The 18,697-nt window shown below is 45.4% G+C and overlaps 1 protein-coding gene across 2 annotated transcripts in view; it reads right to left on the bottom strand.

Annotated features, from left to right (window-relative positions):
* Positions 1-18,152, bottom strand: part of PLEKHM3 (pleckstrin homology domain containing M3) — a 92,248-nt gene extending 74,096 nt beyond the window's left edge. For both annotated transcript variants that reach the window (XM_079311481.1, XM_079311482.1), the window contains exons 1-3: positions 18,024-18,152; positions 8,450-9,309; positions 579-1,514 (exon numbers count right to left, since the gene is read on the bottom strand). In XM_079311481.1, coding sequence (XP_079167607.1) covers positions 579-1,514; positions 8,450-9,107 — 1,594 coding nt within the window. In that variant the 5' untranslated portion in view covers positions 9,108-9,309; positions 18,024-18,152. The remainder of the gene's footprint in view (positions 1-578; positions 1,515-8,449; positions 9,310-18,023) is intronic.
* Between the last annotated feature and the right edge of the window lie 545 nt (positions 18,153-18,697).

The following is an 18,697-nucleotide window of genomic DNA, read 5'->3' as shown; positions in this document are numbered from 1 at the left end:
AACATGAGAACCACACCCCAAGGCAGCAGGGCGAGGAGGCAGGACCATCACAGCTCCCATAACACAAAAGTCTCCAAAAGAGCTGTTTCTGCTTGGGCTGACAATTTCTAAGTGAGTGCAACTAAAGCAAGTCAGAGATTACAGTTTAGGCATAAAGTGCCTAAATTTGCCCCACACAGGTGCCCTTGGCTAAAGTAAAATGACAATGAACTGCATTCACACAGGTCCTCTCTATTTTCACCATTCATTCCCAAACTGGATAAAAATATGATCTTGCCTACAGGACTAGAATCAGACAACAAATGGATTTAAGCCCCTTTGATTCTGGACCGCCTTTACAGTGTGCTGAATCAAGAAAACAACTCAGGGCAGCACTGGCCCATGTGCAGGGTCTAATGTTTCAGCACTGCTCATCAAAAGCAGATGAACCTCTGAATACCCATAGGTTTTTCTCCACATTTGACAGAGAGAAAGGCTAACTGCAGCCACAGTGAGAGGCAGGCAACAGCTGTGCTGCTAAAACACAGCTTTCCCTGCAGAGGGGGTGTAGGTGCAGATGCTGTAACCTGGCTGCTCACCTGCACACTTGAAGCTCTGAACCGTGAGCCCTCTCTCTAGAGACAGAGTGGTCAGGATGCTCAGGAAGCTGGTGGTCACAGACTGGCGCTTGCTCTTTCTAAGCTCACTTCCAAAGGGCCGATCTCCAGGTTTGCTCCTAAGCGTGACCTGTGGGTTTTGAGTTAAACTTCGAGTAGCGTTGGCTGCTGCTTTCAGCGCCTCCATCCACTCCTGGGCCCTCTGACGCGTCTCTGCGCGCAGGCGCAGCACATCCTGGGGGAAGATGACCTGAAAGCAAGAGTCACAGCCATCCTGAGTATCTGTCTGGACTGACAGGCACACATCCACGTTGTAGCTCAGCAGGGGATCTTCGTCAAGCCTACCCGGCTGGAATGCCATGAGATAAGACCTGTTCAAGACAAAGGTAAATGCCTTCCAGTTATTCTGGACAGTTAACCTGTAGAGAGTCCCTGATTTCAGAATATTTTGGTACTCTTTAGTGTTTTCAGTTAAATTCATGGATAGGAAGAGCTCCATAGGCTTCTCTAACAATCCATTAGTTTGAGAAAGGTCACTGTTATTTTCAGGCTTTGGCACATTCTCCAGTTTCTCCTGTTGTCTTGTAAATGCAGGCACAGAAGCACGCACTGCCTCCCAAAGTTTCTGTCCCCAGTCCAAAGTCTCCCACGAGGACTCTGCCTTCAGCTGTAGCTGTGAGCTGTCTGACAGGACAGTGTCCACCACCTTGGTTTCAACACCACCAGTAACAGTGACCCTTTGAAAACGCATGAGTGGATACATGGTGGGAAGAGTCTGGTTGCCACTGCTGTCCAAGCAATACAGGTACAGCTTGTACTGGGAGAGCTCAGCGTAACAGGTTTGCCAGTAGCTGTCATTGTCTCTTCTAACTTCCAAGTATCCCTTCTTCAGAAGATTTGGAAACACTGTCTTGTGTTCTGGAGGAAAAAAATAGAATATTATTATATATATTTTTTTAATTGTCTCAAATTACTACATCATTCTGGCTTCTATATCTCTCCTAACCCATACATGGCACATCTGAGAATAGGATCACAGAGAGAATCTTCATCTAATAGGTTATAATTATCAAACACAAGCACTAACTCTACATTTGAGTCACTGAGAATATAGCAGCTTTTTACCCAGATGTACCCAAAACACCTTACAAAAAAAGAACAAAGAAACAGAGGGACAGAGAAACAAAGCAATTTTCCTGAGATATCCAGGATGACAATGGCAGAGCAACAAAACACTGCAGGTCTCCCGGAACCTAGTCCAGAAGTGGACAATACTATCAAGTAATCTATTGCCAGCTAGAATAGATTTTGACAGTGAGAAACATTTGTATGTAATTTGTATGTTTCTCACATACAAATTAAAACACTTTACCCTCTCCTTCCTGCTCCTTCCCAGGCTCAAGTTCATGTTTTCACACACACCACCTCTGCCTCCCCCATCTTAAGCAGCTCAGAAGGAAAGAGAATAGTGATATCTGCTCAGCTCCCCTCTGCTGCTCCTTCCTTCTCACACCTTTCCCCTGCTCCAGCATGGTCCCCTCCAGGGGCTGTAGTCCTTCAGGTTAAAGGTACCCCTGCATGAGCTCTCTGTGGCCACAGTTCCTCCAGGCAATCTCCACATTTCCAGCACAGGGTCCCACATGGGCAGGGAGGTTCTGCTGCACCATGCTATCCCCAAGGGCTGGAGCACATTCCCATCCTCTGACCCTCAGCTGCCAGTGCTGTGCCCTTGCTGAGACATGCTCTGCCCAAGAGGCCCCACCTGTGGCTGATGGGCACAGCTATGTCCTGTGGAGGGGCTGCTGGAACCAGCTGGAACAGCCCTGCTGCCAGCACTGGGTACAGCACCTGGCAAGCAGACTGACCCACTGAATGCAGAACTGTGCCCAACACAGCAGTTTCTTACCACTTTGCAGCAAGACCTGGGACCAGAACATTTTGTGCAGCTCTGTTTACTCCAGAGTTTTGCTGATTTATGAGAATCAGGCTCAGGAGTAGCAGACACAACCAAAAATGAAAAGGAAGAGGCTGCCCAGAGGGATTCAAACATATTCACCTGAGCATCTCAGCACTTCAGCTGTTTTGGAGCAGACAGTTTCACAAACCCCAGCCCAAGGCAAAGACCAGGGGAATTTTCTTCATCCACAGAAAATCAGCCATACACAAGTCACTCCAAGCACTAAAGTGATGCAATTTAAAAGGAATTATCTAAAGCATTTCTGAGTTTTAAAAAGAGGTTTCCATACAAAATTTATTTCAATCTGATTTGCAGACTTCAGCCACCACAGGCAAGATTCATATTTTCACCTTAGGCTAGGCACGCGGCTCTAGGCAATTTTTTTTGGTCCCTGTATAAATTCAGAGGCATTCACTATTATACTGCAATATCACCTGTAACAGCTGGCATCCCAAAACAACCCAGGCCTGAGGAACAAATTCTTACTCTCATTTGAGTTCTACTCCACCCTTCCAGTAAGGGTACCTGTGCTGGGTCTTGACTTACAAACAGTAACAATCAGCAGACACAAGTAAAGGTTTCTGCCTCCAGCTGTCTATCTCCCTTGGAGTCTGCTATTCCTGGCACAAGAGCAAGGTAGCCACATGGAAACAGCTCCTCATCCACTGCCCAGCATAACTAGGTCACAACAAAATCAGCACCTATTGACCTTAACACACAGCATTACAGACCACAAGAGCTGGCCTACTCGAGATTTCCACCCTGGGGCTGTCAGTCTTTGAAACAGGGATAGCTGGAGGCATGAAACATTTTCAGTATCTCAGCTTAACCAGTTACACTGGTGTTAACAGGCCACACTCTAACAAGCTTTGGACATCATCTCTGAGTGTACTGAGGATGTCTGCAACACAGAGCTAAGAGAAACATTCCATGAAGCTTGGAAACAAAACCAGGCCTGTAGAGAAACATCTCCATCTGCACTGGGCTTCCCAGCTAATACGGCCAAGATTGCAGGTCACACTGCTCTCACCACTGCTGGCTAAGGGGTCAGTCTGTCTGTCCTCCCAGAGCACAAGGGGAGCCAGGGACTCTTGAGTATTTGAGAAACTTAGTTACTGTCCACGGGCTTCTGATACCAAGTGGGGCAACCTTGGGCTGTATGCTTCATTCTAAGAAGGTGCTCTCACCTTTGGCTGGAAGTATTCCTGTACCTAAGCCCTAGTTTTTTCCACAGGCAGGAGAAAAAAACCAGAATAGCAACAGTAAAAGCCTTTGCCAGCTCTTCAGCAAAGTCCAGCTTTTAAGGATTTATAAGGATTAAGTAGACAAGCTCCAGTTAAACTTAATGAACATACATGAAAATGAATTGTTTGATATACTCAGTGCTGGTATGGAAATCTTATGGGGGTTAAAAATGGGGGAAGAATGCTACCTTGCAGTCACCCTAACAAAAAGGAGGCACTTAGGTTTTGCCTTGACAGCTCAGCCTCAGCTTCCCCATTCACCCACATACTCAGAATGGAGCCTGCTCTCAACACCATGCTCAAAGCACTCCATCTATAGAGATTTCCTGCAGATATGGCTAAAACCATAACAATAATTTTAAAAATTGCTATTTTGGCACTAGGTCTAAAAGTGTCAGTATAACTACACCTTGCATATCAATAAACTACTCATGAGTATTTCAGCTAAATATGAAAACTGAAAGCCTAATCTATAACCCAAAATGGTAGAGAAAAAGCATGCTTTAATAGCCCAAATAGACAGATGTGCACATACATGGACACACTAAAAGAGAACCAATTTTGTTCACTGTACATCTCTGGCCCTGACATTCATTAGTATTTCTGCACTAACTCAAAAGCCATTAATTTCTCTGAAACCCACACTAATCCCTTTGTAGTGCAGATAATGGACAGCCATTCTAGAGTCATCTTCCCTTTCTATTAATCCAATCAGGGAGGCAGCACTGCAGCAGCTCCAACTGCAATCTCTCTCACTTCCATCAAGTACAGATGACCGTTCAAGCTTCTCCATAATAAGACAACTCATAACCTTCCCCCAGCCACCCCTCCTTCATCTGCACACAGGTTTGCTTGCCTTTTGTTGAGTTAGAGAAAGGCTATCTCTCCCTGTCTTTCACAGAGCAGCCCCCTCTCCCTCCTTCACCCCACTCCTACCCTTCAAGCTCTGTGAAATTGGCTCCAATGGCTCTCACTCAAACTGGGACAGAACCAGCAGCCACCTTGATTAACATTCAAATGCCTGGTATTGTTTAGGTCAGGGCAATAGATGCTGGCAGAGACAGGTTGAATCCATAAGCTGCACATACATACACATCTTACAGCTCTGCTCCTTTCTCTCCTCCACATGCACTAATAATGCCAGATAATATCACAGAGAGCAAATGGTACCAGCTCTCTATCTACCTTCCAAACAGAAAATGCATTTCTTTTCCTGCTTGTGAGACAGGCAGAGTAAACCGAAGTAAAAAAAAAAAAAAAAAAAAAAAAAAAAGGAAACAATCACAGTAAATGGCCCACATCTGATCCATTTGGAGTTACAGTTTCAAGGAAAGAGGTGGAAGACAGCAGAGGAAAACAGAGACTCAGCAGCTGGGGACCGAGTAATACCTTTCTCAGCATCTCTCCTCCCCCTGGGAAGTGCCCACTGGTCCCAGCTAGGAACCCTGCACACAGCACTGAAACCAGGACAGCCTAGCACCCACCTACCACTCACCACACTTGGGGCAGCTGTGCAACAGCATCCCTGGAGAGAGAGACCAAATGTTGTATCAGCATGTCCAGGAGATGCACACTCCAGAACAACTGACTGTACTTGCATCTCAGTTGGCATGGCAGAAAAGCCTACTCTGTTTTCCACCACTGAAGCATTTCTGACAAGTCATTCCAAGTAACTTGGGAAAGAGCAGAAGCAGAGATGCCTAGTTTGTGACAAGTTTGCATCTTGAGGGGGCACTCCTCTCTGAACTCTCTAATGCTTAGTAAGTGATGAGTGTAAGTTACAGAGTTTCTGTCAGTAGTTTCCCTCTTGGATTTTTACAGAACTGAGCATTTTTACAAAACATGACCTAAAATGCTCTCAGATTGGGTTGGGCTAGTCACCTTCTTGGTGGGATTTGCTAGATCAGGGACAAACTGTGCCTCGGATCCACAATGTCCACTATCTTCCTGCTTAAAAATACAGTCTTTTCTTCCCACCTGGGTCTGCAGATATGCATCCTTCAGTTTGTCAGTGTGCAGGTGCTCAACACAGCGACAGCTCTAGAGCTCCCCAAGCTCACAGGCACAGCAGGAAAACAAAACAGCAGCCTGGAAAAACTACTATAGCACCCACACTGTCAGGGGTGGCAGTGTTTGAATAATAACATCCACATGACCATCAAGCCATGCTGTTTTTAAAACACTGTGTTTTAAAAATCCAAGCTAAGCTTCACTGTACATTACAGAAGCAATTTTCTCTCTTTGTTTTCCAGGCCATGTGCCCATAAATACAAGAGCCTGCCTTGAATTTGTTTGCAATTTCTGTCTTTGCTAGCTCTGCTTCCCACTTGTGCCCCATAGTACAAACAGGGTTTATTTCTAGCACATGAGCTTTTCCACCAGCAGCACTAAGATGCAGCCCCAAAAGGCACAGCTTCTTTTCAGGTCCTTTTCTTTCTCAGCACATGGAAAGGATTCAGTGTCATTTTATTTGTATTACAGTTTAGTGGTAGAATCAGCAGTGCTGGGTTAACAGCTCAAGCACATAATCTTAAGGTTTTTTTCCAACCTAAATGATTCTGTGATTCTATAAAAGAGCAAGCATCAAGAACAGATAAGCCCACAGTAATGCATATACTATGATGATAATAAAAAGAGTGAATAGTTCATCTGTGCAGTAACTGGGGCAGCTTTGGAGGACTGGGAGACCTCTGCAGGCTCCAGAGGGAAGTCCTTTACAGCAGTGAGGACTGACAGGAGCTGCTGAAGGTCCTCAGTATCTCACAGCATTCATTTAATTTGGATTAAAACCCTGAAAAGGGAAGTCTTCTAAGGATGCAACCACTACGACCCCTTCAACAACCACAGCAGGTTTTATCCAACCTCCAAATACATCCTTCAGTCTTTTCTGGAGAATAATTAGTAGCCACAGATACACATCTGCAAAACCTACTTTCTTGCTTTTGAGCTTCTCTTTTCAGCTCAGCTAACAGTAGCAGCAAACTCCTTGTGAGGCTGTCTTGTAAACAGAGAGGGAAGAAATAGCATGGCTACCTTGTAAAACCTGCACAGTAGCTGAACAGAACAGGTAAACAGGTTTAAAAAGTGTGTTTTCAGAGCACAGAAGCTCTCCTTCTTCAAAGAAGCACCCTTGCCTTCCAGCATCCCATACAGAAAGGCTCTTGGAGGGCACACAGCAAGCACTGACAACCTTGAGAAGTGGGTCCATGGGAATTTCATATCACAGAATCACAGATTAAGCTTAAAACACTATCAGGGACATGTACAGATCTTCAATGGCTACATTTTAATGAAGTTTCTGTGGGCATATAAAGTTGCTACACATCAAACCTAGGAGATGCCCAGAATACAGCTGATAAAAACAAAGAGCTCTGTCTCCAAACTTGTGGCTACATTTCTATTCTGCATTCTTTCCACAGAAAGGATATAGAACAGAGACCCCCAACTCTACAAGGAGCAGTATATCCCCCTAGACAAAAATAACAGCAGGTATACGTGCCTCTGTCAACCAAGAACACCCTTCTTTGGGATACAACAACTGTGTCACAATATAACACAACAACCTACATGTTTGTACCTATTGCATGTTATACCATTACATGTTTGTACCTATACTTACATGTTATATATACTTATACACACACACATCTCCCCAGCAACAAACACTTAGGCACCTGCTTTCCATGTTCCAATATAGCTGCCTTACCTGGAAAACCCACACAAAAAGTTTGTTTTAACCCCAAAAGACCACCTACTCATAACTGGAATCAAGTCACCATATGGTACATGCACCCTTTCACAATCCCTTGATTTTTAGCTAAACTCTGCCTTTACTTAGGTTATAAAAATCTTTGTGGCAATAGCTGCTGTTCTTCTTCCTAAGTTCCTGGACAATTTCTGGCATCTACAAAATAAATCATGGAGATGGAGACACTGGGTCAGTGTTTCCAAAGCCCTGAACAGAACCTGGGAAAGGAAAAGGAAGAAGTATCACTGGCTGAACCATAGCTTTATACGGCTCACTGGAGACACCTGCCTCAATCTGATAACAACGCTTCCTGTGCCCCACACAAAGCTGGCAGGGATGCTTTAATATTGACAAATTGAGTACTTTACTTTCTGTTAATTGTTTATGGACTGAAGAGTCAGCATTATTTAAAGAAAGAGAGCAGAAATCTCAGGCCTTACAGTAAAGCTCTGTACGCTCTCTTTTAATGGCCATTCTTTCACTTTATGAAAACTGCTTTTGTCTGGATTTGCCATTCTCCCAATAGCTTACCAATCAAAGCTTTTTTTAAGTTTGGGAAAATCATTCAAGGAAATGATCAGAAATACAGAGCAAATAAGTTTGGGTTTTTTTGAGTCATACTGAACAAGATAGAAGTAGAAAGTTAAACAAGCTTAGTTTTTTAAACCATAAAAAGAACAGAAATCAAGGTTTAAGTTTAAAAAACCATCCTTAAGCAGGCAAACACAGAGCCACATCAAAGACAAAAGAGCCATACTGATTTCTCTTCTTTTAAAAGTTACCTCACAATTGGGTTTTGAGTGAGTTTTTTGTGGGTTTTAACATCCAGTTTCTCTTTCAAGACCAATATTAAAACCAAATAGGAAACTCCTCGTACAAACATAAACAAAGCACCAGCACAAACCTGTGTTCCCTTGGATGTCCTCTCCCTTGGTTAATGCCAGGTAGGAGAGCAGAGCACAGTTATTGTCCTGCCCAGGTGCAGGAGGCTGCTGCAGGGAGGTGCCTGTGAAGACCACTCTCCAGTTGACATGGCTGATGTCAGAGCGTGACCTGTTGTGGCCTGGTTTGAACATGGAGGCCTCCTCACTCTGCACCAGGATGTCATTCACTGAGCGAGGCCGGTCTCTGCGCCGCTGGCAGATCCTGAAGATATTAAAAGCTGTGGTCTCCCCTTCCCCTGCCCAAGCCAGGCTGTCAGCAGCTGTTCCCCTCTGCACCACGTGTTGGTCTTTGGCAGGGAATGCTGTCTGAGCTTTGGTTTCCAAGAGGCCATTTTTGCAGTGGTCCCAGATGAGGCTGCCTTTGGCTAAGGAGGCGACATTCCTCAGGTTCCTGCTCTCCCTTATCTGATCAAACACCTCACGCCCAACCAGCTCAGGGACCTCCTGTACACCATACACCTCAGAGGGCTGCACAATCTTTTCAAGCTTACTATCAAAACTATTGAAAAAGTCCTCAGTCACTTCCAAGGCAGGGCTAATGTCGTCCACTTCAAGAGCCTCCATATCCTGTGCTGCTGTGGGCTCAGGGCGTTGCGATGCGTTAAGAAGATACCACATCAATATGGAGCTGAAGACCTGCTTCACATCTGTCCTTGGCACACCATCACCTTAGACCTGGTGGGCAAACACAGTCACCAACCCCAACCCATAGTGATAGGAAGTTACCAACTCAATTTGGCTTCACAGGGAAGATCTAACATCCACTGACCAAGGGGGCTATGGTCCCTGAGTGAAACAAGCTCATAGTGATGAAGAGTACCTGCAAAGAAAAGCAAAACATCACATCAGCAAGAGTTTATTCCCAGGTAAATATTTTTAATCACATTACTCCTATCACAGTCATAATCCTCTTCATTTAACTTTATCCTTCAATTGGCACCAATATTATTGTGAATGAAGGAACCCTTTGAGGTTTCTGTTGTTCACTCTGCATAACTCTCTGTATCATCACTTTTTGAACTGGAAACTGCAGAGAGCAGGATGGGGCACCTTATGATGGGAAACCAAAGTGATAGCATTTGTTAACCAAGGTTTAGAAAACTGCATTGAGAGGTAGCCACCAAAGGAATGCTTCACAGTTTCCCTTAGGGCTCTAAGAAAAAGTTGATAAACTACAGGGTATAAAATATGCCAACCAGCCTCAAATAGTTTGTCTTTTTGTTCAAGATTGTTTGAACTCACAGTTTTATGAAGACCAACATGAGTTTTACAGCAGCCACCCTGCCTACTCATCTGCATTAATAGAACTGTGACATTTGCCAAATAAATCGATCCTAAGAGGCTGCTGCAGAGCACTGCACACAGTTTCTCTCTAAAATATCACTGTGAACTCAAGTGAAACCATGTAGCAACCTAAATCCCAGGGACAATGCAACCTACCAGCAAAACTAAATATACATATCCTGCACTGTTGCAAATCTGCAGATCTTTACTTCCAAACTGTTGACTAACTGGGAAAAACATAAGACCAGTAAGGAGCTTTAAGGCTACAACTACTGAGAGCTGTATTGAGCACCTGAGCTTACAGCTGTGAGCAGGAAGGAAGGAAGAAAGGGGGTTTCTATTCCCTATGGTGCAGTAAGGGAGTGTCCCATTGCTGACTGCTGCCACACCAAGTCTGCTGCTGTCCAACTTCTCACTCTTGAAGCTCCAGCCACAATGCTGCTGTGCTGAAGGGAAATGCAGCAGGTATGCTTAAATTGGGGTAGCCTGTCAAACATCTATGAGTTCTTGAGACCTGGAGACTGGCCATTTATACTGGAAGGAGAACAGCCCCGAGGTCTCCTAAGACAAATCACAGTACCCAGAGCCTGTACATACAGAGCAGCTTAAAGTCAGAGTTTTGAACAGATCAGCTCAAGTCCTAGAACCAGCAAAGCTGCATTAGCTCAGAGCTCTGCCTAGATTAATACACTTTTAACAAAACTAATTAGCTGGGCTGGGCCGATAATTAGCAGCTCATTAGCTTGTAAATGCTTCTGAAGTGCTACCAGGACCCATGAAAATTTACACTTAGCAGGGAAAAACGTCTATTAAGCAGCATCAAAAACAGAAAATGCTTCTATATAAGGTGGGGTTTTCTTAAACCAGAACAGTCTACCAGCCTAACTTCTATTATGAAAACTGCTTAAATAGGCACCCTTTATTATAGCAAGCCAGAGGGAGAGAGGAAGATGGCAAGCAAGCCTCACAAGAAGGGGGCACAGAATTCTGTAGCACAAACCAATCTCCTCCTCAATCCCCCAGTGGCTTCCTTCCACCCCTGCCTTCAGCTGTAGCCAGCCATGACACAGCTGTGCTCAAAAGCAGCAGCTCACCCTCTCTCCTAGTAGATCTGCAGTTCAGACTATGATGTCCACAAAGAGACTCCAACTAAGTAACTTTTGAAAGCAATAACTAATCATATACACAACTCTGGAACATCAAGCCTTTACACTGAGATCTTTCTCCCCTTAACTCCATTCAAGGATTCACTTTGCTAGTCTCGTAGTGAACCAGGGTAGGATCAGCTTCAATTATGTGAACATAGAGTAAGACACTGAAAATAGAGACAAAACCACAACCAGAGGGCTGAATAAAACAGACCTGGAGTTATTTCAAATCAGAACACGATGGGAGCAGACGCTTTGCAAAGCTGTGCAATGTGCCAGCTGACAGCAGTGGGAAATTAAGTCATCCTGGGCACATCTGCATTGTCAGCTTAATGCAGTTTAATGGAGTTTACTCCTGAAGCTCACTCCCGCCAGCAGCCTCAGAACAGTGTTGTGCCTCCTGGTACCATGGAGCTTGGGAGCTCAAGGAACACCCAAAGGGACATAATGTGGTGCAACCCATCCACTTATTCTACATCCTTCTGTAGCATATTTTTACAGCAAGAATGGTATTTTGAAGTTGCAAAGTGCAAGAGGCATTCACTTGACCAAAACCAGCACCAACATAAACATAGGCTACAGCCTGGTCCATTCAAAGATGCTGCCTCATGGGAATTGGCAGAGAATGCAGCCTTGCACTCCCTCACACAAGTGGAGCAGCAATCACTCCAGAAGGGCTTGTGACACACCACTGCAGCATTCTAGAGACAGCTGATACAATGTTGGTCTGGTTTTTATATCAGTAGAAAAGGTGGAAAGCAAAGGACAAAAATTGACACTTACATTTAACAAGTTCATTTTTAAATTCTGGAGACTTCAAGCAGCTGAATGCTTCTCTGGATCCTGTGAGACTGGAGCTATCCAGTACCACCCAGACAAATGTGGTGATGCCAAACTACAAACTGACCTCATATCCAGTGGGATGCTGAATCACATGGTCATGAGAAGATGACAGGCCCCTGTATCACATGGCTCACCAACTTCAGCATTCATACCTTCCCAGCTAGTCTGTTTGCCCTGCTCAATAAAGATGTGAAAGGTGACATTGGTGGTGGCAGGCTCATCCTTTCCTACACCAAAAAAGAGCTGTGCCAGTAATTCCCACTAGCACTGGGCTCCTGCAATTACATATCATCCATAAAAGCAATTAAGCAATTTCTGACAGTGGCACTCAACAAAAATTTAATTCAGATGTCTGCATGGATTTGGTGCCAAAATGAAAGCAACCTCTAACATGACAGTAAACAGTTTCATCAGAATCTCCTCCAAGATGGAAAGCAGTAAAAATCACTTCCTTCATGGGAAGAGTAAAAAAAGGCAAATAATGGGATAAGTTAAGTTAAACTCCTTTTAAGTTACTATAAAATGTATTGCTTTATGTCTTGTTTCTTGAAACACCTTAAATTTTCCGAAGACATTCAGTCTAAGGCAGTAGCATCAGCCCAAACTATTATAGAGTGATGAAGCTAAGGGCAACTATAAGCTTGGATTTGTGCTCATTCAGGTCCCTGGGAACTAGTCTTAGTGAAAAAAGGGTGAAGCAGCATGCTGAATTCTACTCGGCAAAAACTGCTGGACACAGGCAGAGATTGCAGAGGCTGAAAAACAGTTTTCTGTATATCTGCCCAGCATGAACATGCAGCAGTCAGATAATTAATGTGCACTTACAACATGAGCAGTCTTTACTACCACAAGTTTATAATGGCCCCATCACTCACATGGCTGTGATAAACAGCAAGGATTACTGGTCATAGCACATGAGACACTGAAGTGCAGCTCAGTAAAGATTACCTCCCTTGGAGAAGACACATGGAATTAACCTGGGTGACAGCACAGTCTGACAGGAAAGAAAAATCATGAATGACAAACACCAAGGAAGAGATCATTTAACTTCCTGATATGTTTTCAAGATCCTTGTGGATCATGGAAAATATCCAAGCATTGCATGGCAAAATTTAAAAAGCACAGAAAAGGCTGTGAAGCAGAGGGGAAAAGTAGAAAGGAAGAAGATCTCACACAACTTGATAAGCAATCTCATTGGACTTCCTACCTCCAGATAACAGAGATGCTTAACAGAATAAGTGATATACAACAGATAAATAGAGACTTCCTCTGGTATTTGGACAGAGAATTAGAAAGGAACTATCAATGATTTTCATGAGGAAATGCATAAATTACAGGAGCTCTCAGTCAGCAAAAGGTAGCAAAAGACAGATATTATTAGAAGTTCCTCAAGTTTCATTGATTCTTAATGACCCTTGGGCTCAAATTCCTGCCAGAGATTAGGGTTTCTGAGAATTTTATCTCAAGAGCACAAGAGGAGTTTTACAAGCTACCTGTAGGCAAATAGAGAGCAAGGGTGCCTCAGGCACTGGGAAGCTTGCCCTATTCCCTTCTCAACACACTGGAACCTTCTGTGGGAACCAGCTCTGCTTATCTCACACTGCATTACAACTGTGGGCTGGAACTACAAGGCCAAGAAGGAAAACAGATTCTTTCAGCTTGTAACAATTGGGTAGCAGAGCAAATTTCAAGCAGCCTAGGGACTTTTATTTCTGTTGTGCTGTAGGTCTGGACCACTACAGTCCAGTTTATGGCCATGTGTTGTTCAGACAAACCTGGTCTGAACAACAGGTCATCTGAAGAAGAGGTGAATGCACTGCCTCTCTGAATACAACCCACTGGGGCTGGCACAGCTAAGTGCCTACTGAGCTTTTCTACCTGTCAGTCTGAGCAACCTCAGACTGTGATCTGGATGTCTTCCAGTGGTACCTCAAACAACAATCTACAGGCTCATCCTTTTGTTTTGCTACTACAAGGATTTCTAACCTGCTCTCTAGGTCACATCAGACAAGTATTGCCCTGAATCTAACAGGACACACTTAGGTCAATGACAGTCCTTGAAAACCAGGCTGTGCTGTGCAGGATCCCTGGAAAGAGCTATGAAACTGCTGACTTAGGTGCTACCTAATAGTTAAGAAGTTGAGCTGTATTTGTCAGGTGGGCACACCTGAGTGGACAGAAGACAGAACAAGGATGCAGAGATGGCTGTCACACACACAGCCTTTACCACTGCCTATGCAGTTCTGCACATCACTGGCACAAAGTGCTTGCACAAGGGGCTGGAGTCCTGCAAGAAACCTGGCTCATGACACTTCTCCTCTGAGTGGTTATGAACCCAAGGCACTGCAGTGGCCAGTTCTCTGAGCAGCACTTGAAGGCTGCACTCCTGCTTGCCTTTCACACTCCTCTTGGAGAGACAACTGATAAGGAGGAATTTCACAAAGGACAACTGAAGACAGCAAGAATCAGTTGGGACACTGTCCCTGTGCAAACTATCACATTCTATTGGATCCTGGCCGTGCTTTGCTACTGTGGCACAAGGCAAACCTTTTCCCAAGTGATTCCAAAACCCCAGATGACCTACTGCTGTGTACATCAAGTGAGACAGAGCACACAAACTTGTTAGATTCACCATTTCAATGGGTGCAGGAGATTTACAAAGAAACAAGAGAAAACTACAAGAAACTTTTCACATACAGGGAACCACAGTTTCAAAATATTGCCATATGGCAGTCAAGGGTTGGTTCAACATCACCTGAGCAATTGTCTTTAGATCACATTTTTAAAGCCCCCCTCCAAAGACCTCTTTCCCCAACAGACAAACTGAGAAATTCATTGCTTAAATTTTTTCAGACTATGCCAACTTTAAAATGTCTCACCAAAAAATCTTCTGACTGATATTCCTGCACAAACCCACTGTCAATACTCAGGAAAAACTCACAAAAACTGGAGAAAGAGGCTCCCTGGTCAGGAATGCTTGCCTATAGGGTCCATAGAGGGCAGCTGAATATAAGCATAGCCATTTCCATGCTGAAACCTACCTGTTTGCTGGTCTCATTGCCCTTAAGGATGAAATTAACTGCCAACATTGATCAATGAAGAAGAGCTCCCACATCCTGTCTGCTGGATTCAGGGAGAGACAAACAGCAGGAACAGCTGCAATTAACCTGGGGCCTAATTATGGTCAAGCTAAAAGGCAGTGGTGATCTACTCTACAGAAAACAAAACAAAAATAAACACCTGTGAAAAGATGAACTGAAGAAAGAAGTGAAACCAGGTAGGAAGAAGAAAGCCATGACCTGTGAGGGAAGCAGACTTTTAGCAAGGACACATGAGTCTGGCTCTGCAAAGCACAGATTCTCCCCAGCTGCTGATCTCACCCAGTGCCTCTAACAAGGAAGCTCCCCAGGCATCCTCCCCCTGTGGAGAACTAACACATCACAGCTCCAGAACAGCTCATCCAGTGATGAGCACACAGCAGTGCACAATAAACAGTGCTTACAGTACACATTATCTTTAATTTGAACTGTCATTTGGAAACAGTGATTAAAACACAAGAAACACTAAGCTGCAAAGAGCACAACAGCCTGTACTAGAACAAAGCAGGGCCAGAGGTGAGGAGCATCTAGGAGTGGAGGAAGACAGGAAGAATTTCTTTTCCAGAAACTGACTGCTGGACAGCTCTCCTGAGATCTTTATTGCTGACTGGACTGCAGCCATCTGACACACATCCCTCCTGGCTGAGGAGCACCACCAACTAATGAAGGGCTGTGTCACTTCCTGGGGATGAATAACCATTCAAAATCTCAGCAGCTGGACTGGGATGAAGGATGAAGGACTTAAACAAGGTAAGGAACAAGAAGCCAAGCAGACTGACCACAGGGGAGCAGCTGCTGTGACACACAGCCCAGGCTGCAGCCAGGCAAACTCATCAGCACGTGGGCACTTTCTCAGGTCACATCAGACTGAAACCCAGACCATCCCCTCTGCATGCTGCCTGGTGGCTGCCTGACCTCACAAAATCCACAGGGGCAAAAACCACAAAGCAGTGCAGTGATTTCGCCCAGGACATGGATCTGTGTCTTAAACACACCTGTAGCCTCAAATAACAACCCAGGGGAGTGAATGATTTCTGTGCTTATATTCCAGTTTTGTCTGAAGTGGTATAACTTGGATTTTACATGCTGTCCTTGTCTACAAGAACACTGTTCTGCCAGGCACACAGACACCACAAAACAGCCTGTCCCCTCCTGAATTCAGCACAGAATACAGAAATTGACAGGGAACAGGGTATCCAAGAGGGGTGATACAAACTCCTCCAGCCCAAGAGGAAACATGATTGAACTAGACAAGCAGGAAACAACAAACAACATGACTCAGCCTAATAGTTCTAATTGTATCTGCCTCTATGGAGAAGCTTGGCTCCTGCTAGGACGTGGAGCAACTTTGTATATGTCAGGTAAAATAAAACTTGTCTTAAAAAAAGAAATAAACACTTCTACTTAATGCATACTGAAATTTCATAAGTATCTACTCACTCCACATTTTCTAGAACTAGGTTGAAGAGGAAATACACTCAGTCCTTAAATGCCTGACTTTTTTTTTTTAAAGTTCAGAAATTAAGACATTTTCCATCTGCCCTTGTTAAGCTGTGAACAAAAGTAAAAAGCACAGCTGGGAATAACAGCTTGCATTGCCCCAGAGGGTCAAAAGAACACAAGAAACACACCATCTCCCACAAGAACACAGGAGACCATTTCTTCCCTGAGATCCTGGCACAGCTGTAAGAAAACACACTTGACATCCAAATCTGTACTGTACAATTTTCTGAGTAGCCCTGATCTGCAGCTGGAGCCAGCTCCTCTCTCCAGCTGTGGTACCCAAAGAATCAGCTGGGACAGTACAAGCCATTCCACAGTGAGGCCTGGATTTCCCATAACTGTCTGTGGTTGCATGCTGACATTGAGGGAAATACAGCACTTAATCACAACCTCATTGTAGACCCCAAACTAAGCTCTTCTCTTGTTTTTCAAGCAGCTAGGACCACAGTGCTTTGTCATATAAATTGTCAGGAAAAGAAGCAATCAGCCAAATAATGCTTAAGTTCAGCAACTTACCACAGCAACCCTAATGCTCAGGTCCTGGCAGTCCTGCCACAACAGCTGGCCCTGTGGGATGGTTGTAACCACAGGCACCACTACAGAGTTTTGTGACTACCCAACACAAGTGCTTGCTCTTTGCCAAATCAAACTACATCTTCATCACAGAAAATTGTAGCAGAAGATGGCAGAAACCATGTAGAAACCTCAAGGCATCTGATGATATTGAAATGCTAACAATAACCTGACTACAGTCTGATAAGGTCCTGCAAGAACAATGTATCTAGCTGCTACAGACTGGTAAGAACTTTCATTTCACTGTACAGTGCTCTGTTTCACATTTTGGATTTCTGATTTAAGTCCCAAATTAAATTCAATAATTTGGAATAAATATGACATAAAAGTGGCAAGATGAAAATTACTGTTGATTAAAGTGTATGAGCATTAAACCAACCAAGATTCAGATGCTTTCTTATTCTTACTGTGACTTTTTGCAGTCAGTAGCATATGCAGTGCTCAAAGTGAGATTTGTCTGTAAAGCTTTGCAGGATGAGGGCCATTTGTGCCTATGTGCAGAACCGATCAGGAGCAATCACGATGCCCTACACAAACGTCAACTCGAGTTCCTTCCCTCAGCTCACCTCGCCCCGCCAGTGACCCCAGCGCTTCTGCTGACACTCCAGCTAGCACACATGCATTCCCACCCAACACAGACTCCCTTGTCAGGCCTATTTAGTTCCAGAAGGCGTAACGCCACTGGCTGTGTCTGGGTGCCTGCTCCTTAAAAGAAGCAAGGTAACAAGACCACGGCATTATGTCACACTCCGGACTACTAAAATAGAGAGGGATGTCAGCACCCTGTGGCTACACACACTGGAGTCTGACTCGAGGAGCACTCAAATTCCTGCTGAGACCGTAAGCCGGGTGGGGAAAACGAAAGCACGGGGCCTCTTTCTGCGGACGGGAGCATGTCCTTGCAGACGAGCACATGACTGCAGGCGTGTTGGTGCTATCAATGCAAACGCGGCGGGCCGGGCCCTCGCACACAGCCCCTGCCGGGCGGCAGGCAGCGCGGCGCAGGCTGCGGGGAGCCTGGCCCGGCCGCCCGGCAGCCCCCTGCGGCCCCGCCCCGCCCCGCACCGAAGGGAGGATTTATTTACCTGCGGCCGGGCCGCCCGCCGTGCCCGTGCTCCGGGAGGGGCCCTGCCCGCCGCCGGCCCTGCCCGGCGCCCCTCCCGCCGCCGCGTCCTGCCGCAAAGCCGTCCCGGCCGCCGCGGGAAACGGCTCCGCCGCAACAAGGTTCCTGCTCCTGCCCGCCCGGCCCGCAACCCGCACTCTCGCTTCCCTTAAAAATACAGCAATAGGAAAACCGCAGCTTTTCCTGTATAAACATCGGGGGGAAAGCTGCGCGTTCCCAAGTTTAAAGCAGCCGAGATTCTCAGGGAGCCGGCACTTGACTTCGGGAGAGATGGGAAACGCAAAATCGTGAGGGGATTTTAGCAGTCCCAGGTGCGAGCTCGCTTACCTAGGCGCGAAGGCTGCAGGGAGAGCGTGGGGCACGGATCCGTATCGCCACAGGGCAGCGAAAGCATCGCTAGCAGAACCTGTTACCCAAGGAAAACAAAGAGTTACAAGACAATTACAAATTGCTTGTTTCAGGTAGCACGGCAACCCACCCGGCAATACTGGTCCTGTAAGAACAACCTCGCGGCAAGAAATAGCCACGTGTGGATTAGGGATGCACCCGAATTTCAACGTCCCGCGTACACAGATCGCCTCTCACCAGCTCCATGCACAGCTCTAAGCTCCCGGGCACGGCGCTGTCTCACCGGCT

Source organism: Erithacus rubecula (genome assembly GCF_903797595.1).
Source record: "Erithacus rubecula genome assembly, chromosome: 8".
In the NCBI taxonomy this organism is placed as follows: Eukaryota; Metazoa; Chordata; class Aves; order Passeriformes; family Muscicapidae; genus Erithacus; species Erithacus rubecula.
Note: the sequence above shows the minus strand (reverse complement) of the source record. Positions and strands in the feature narration are given on the sequence as shown.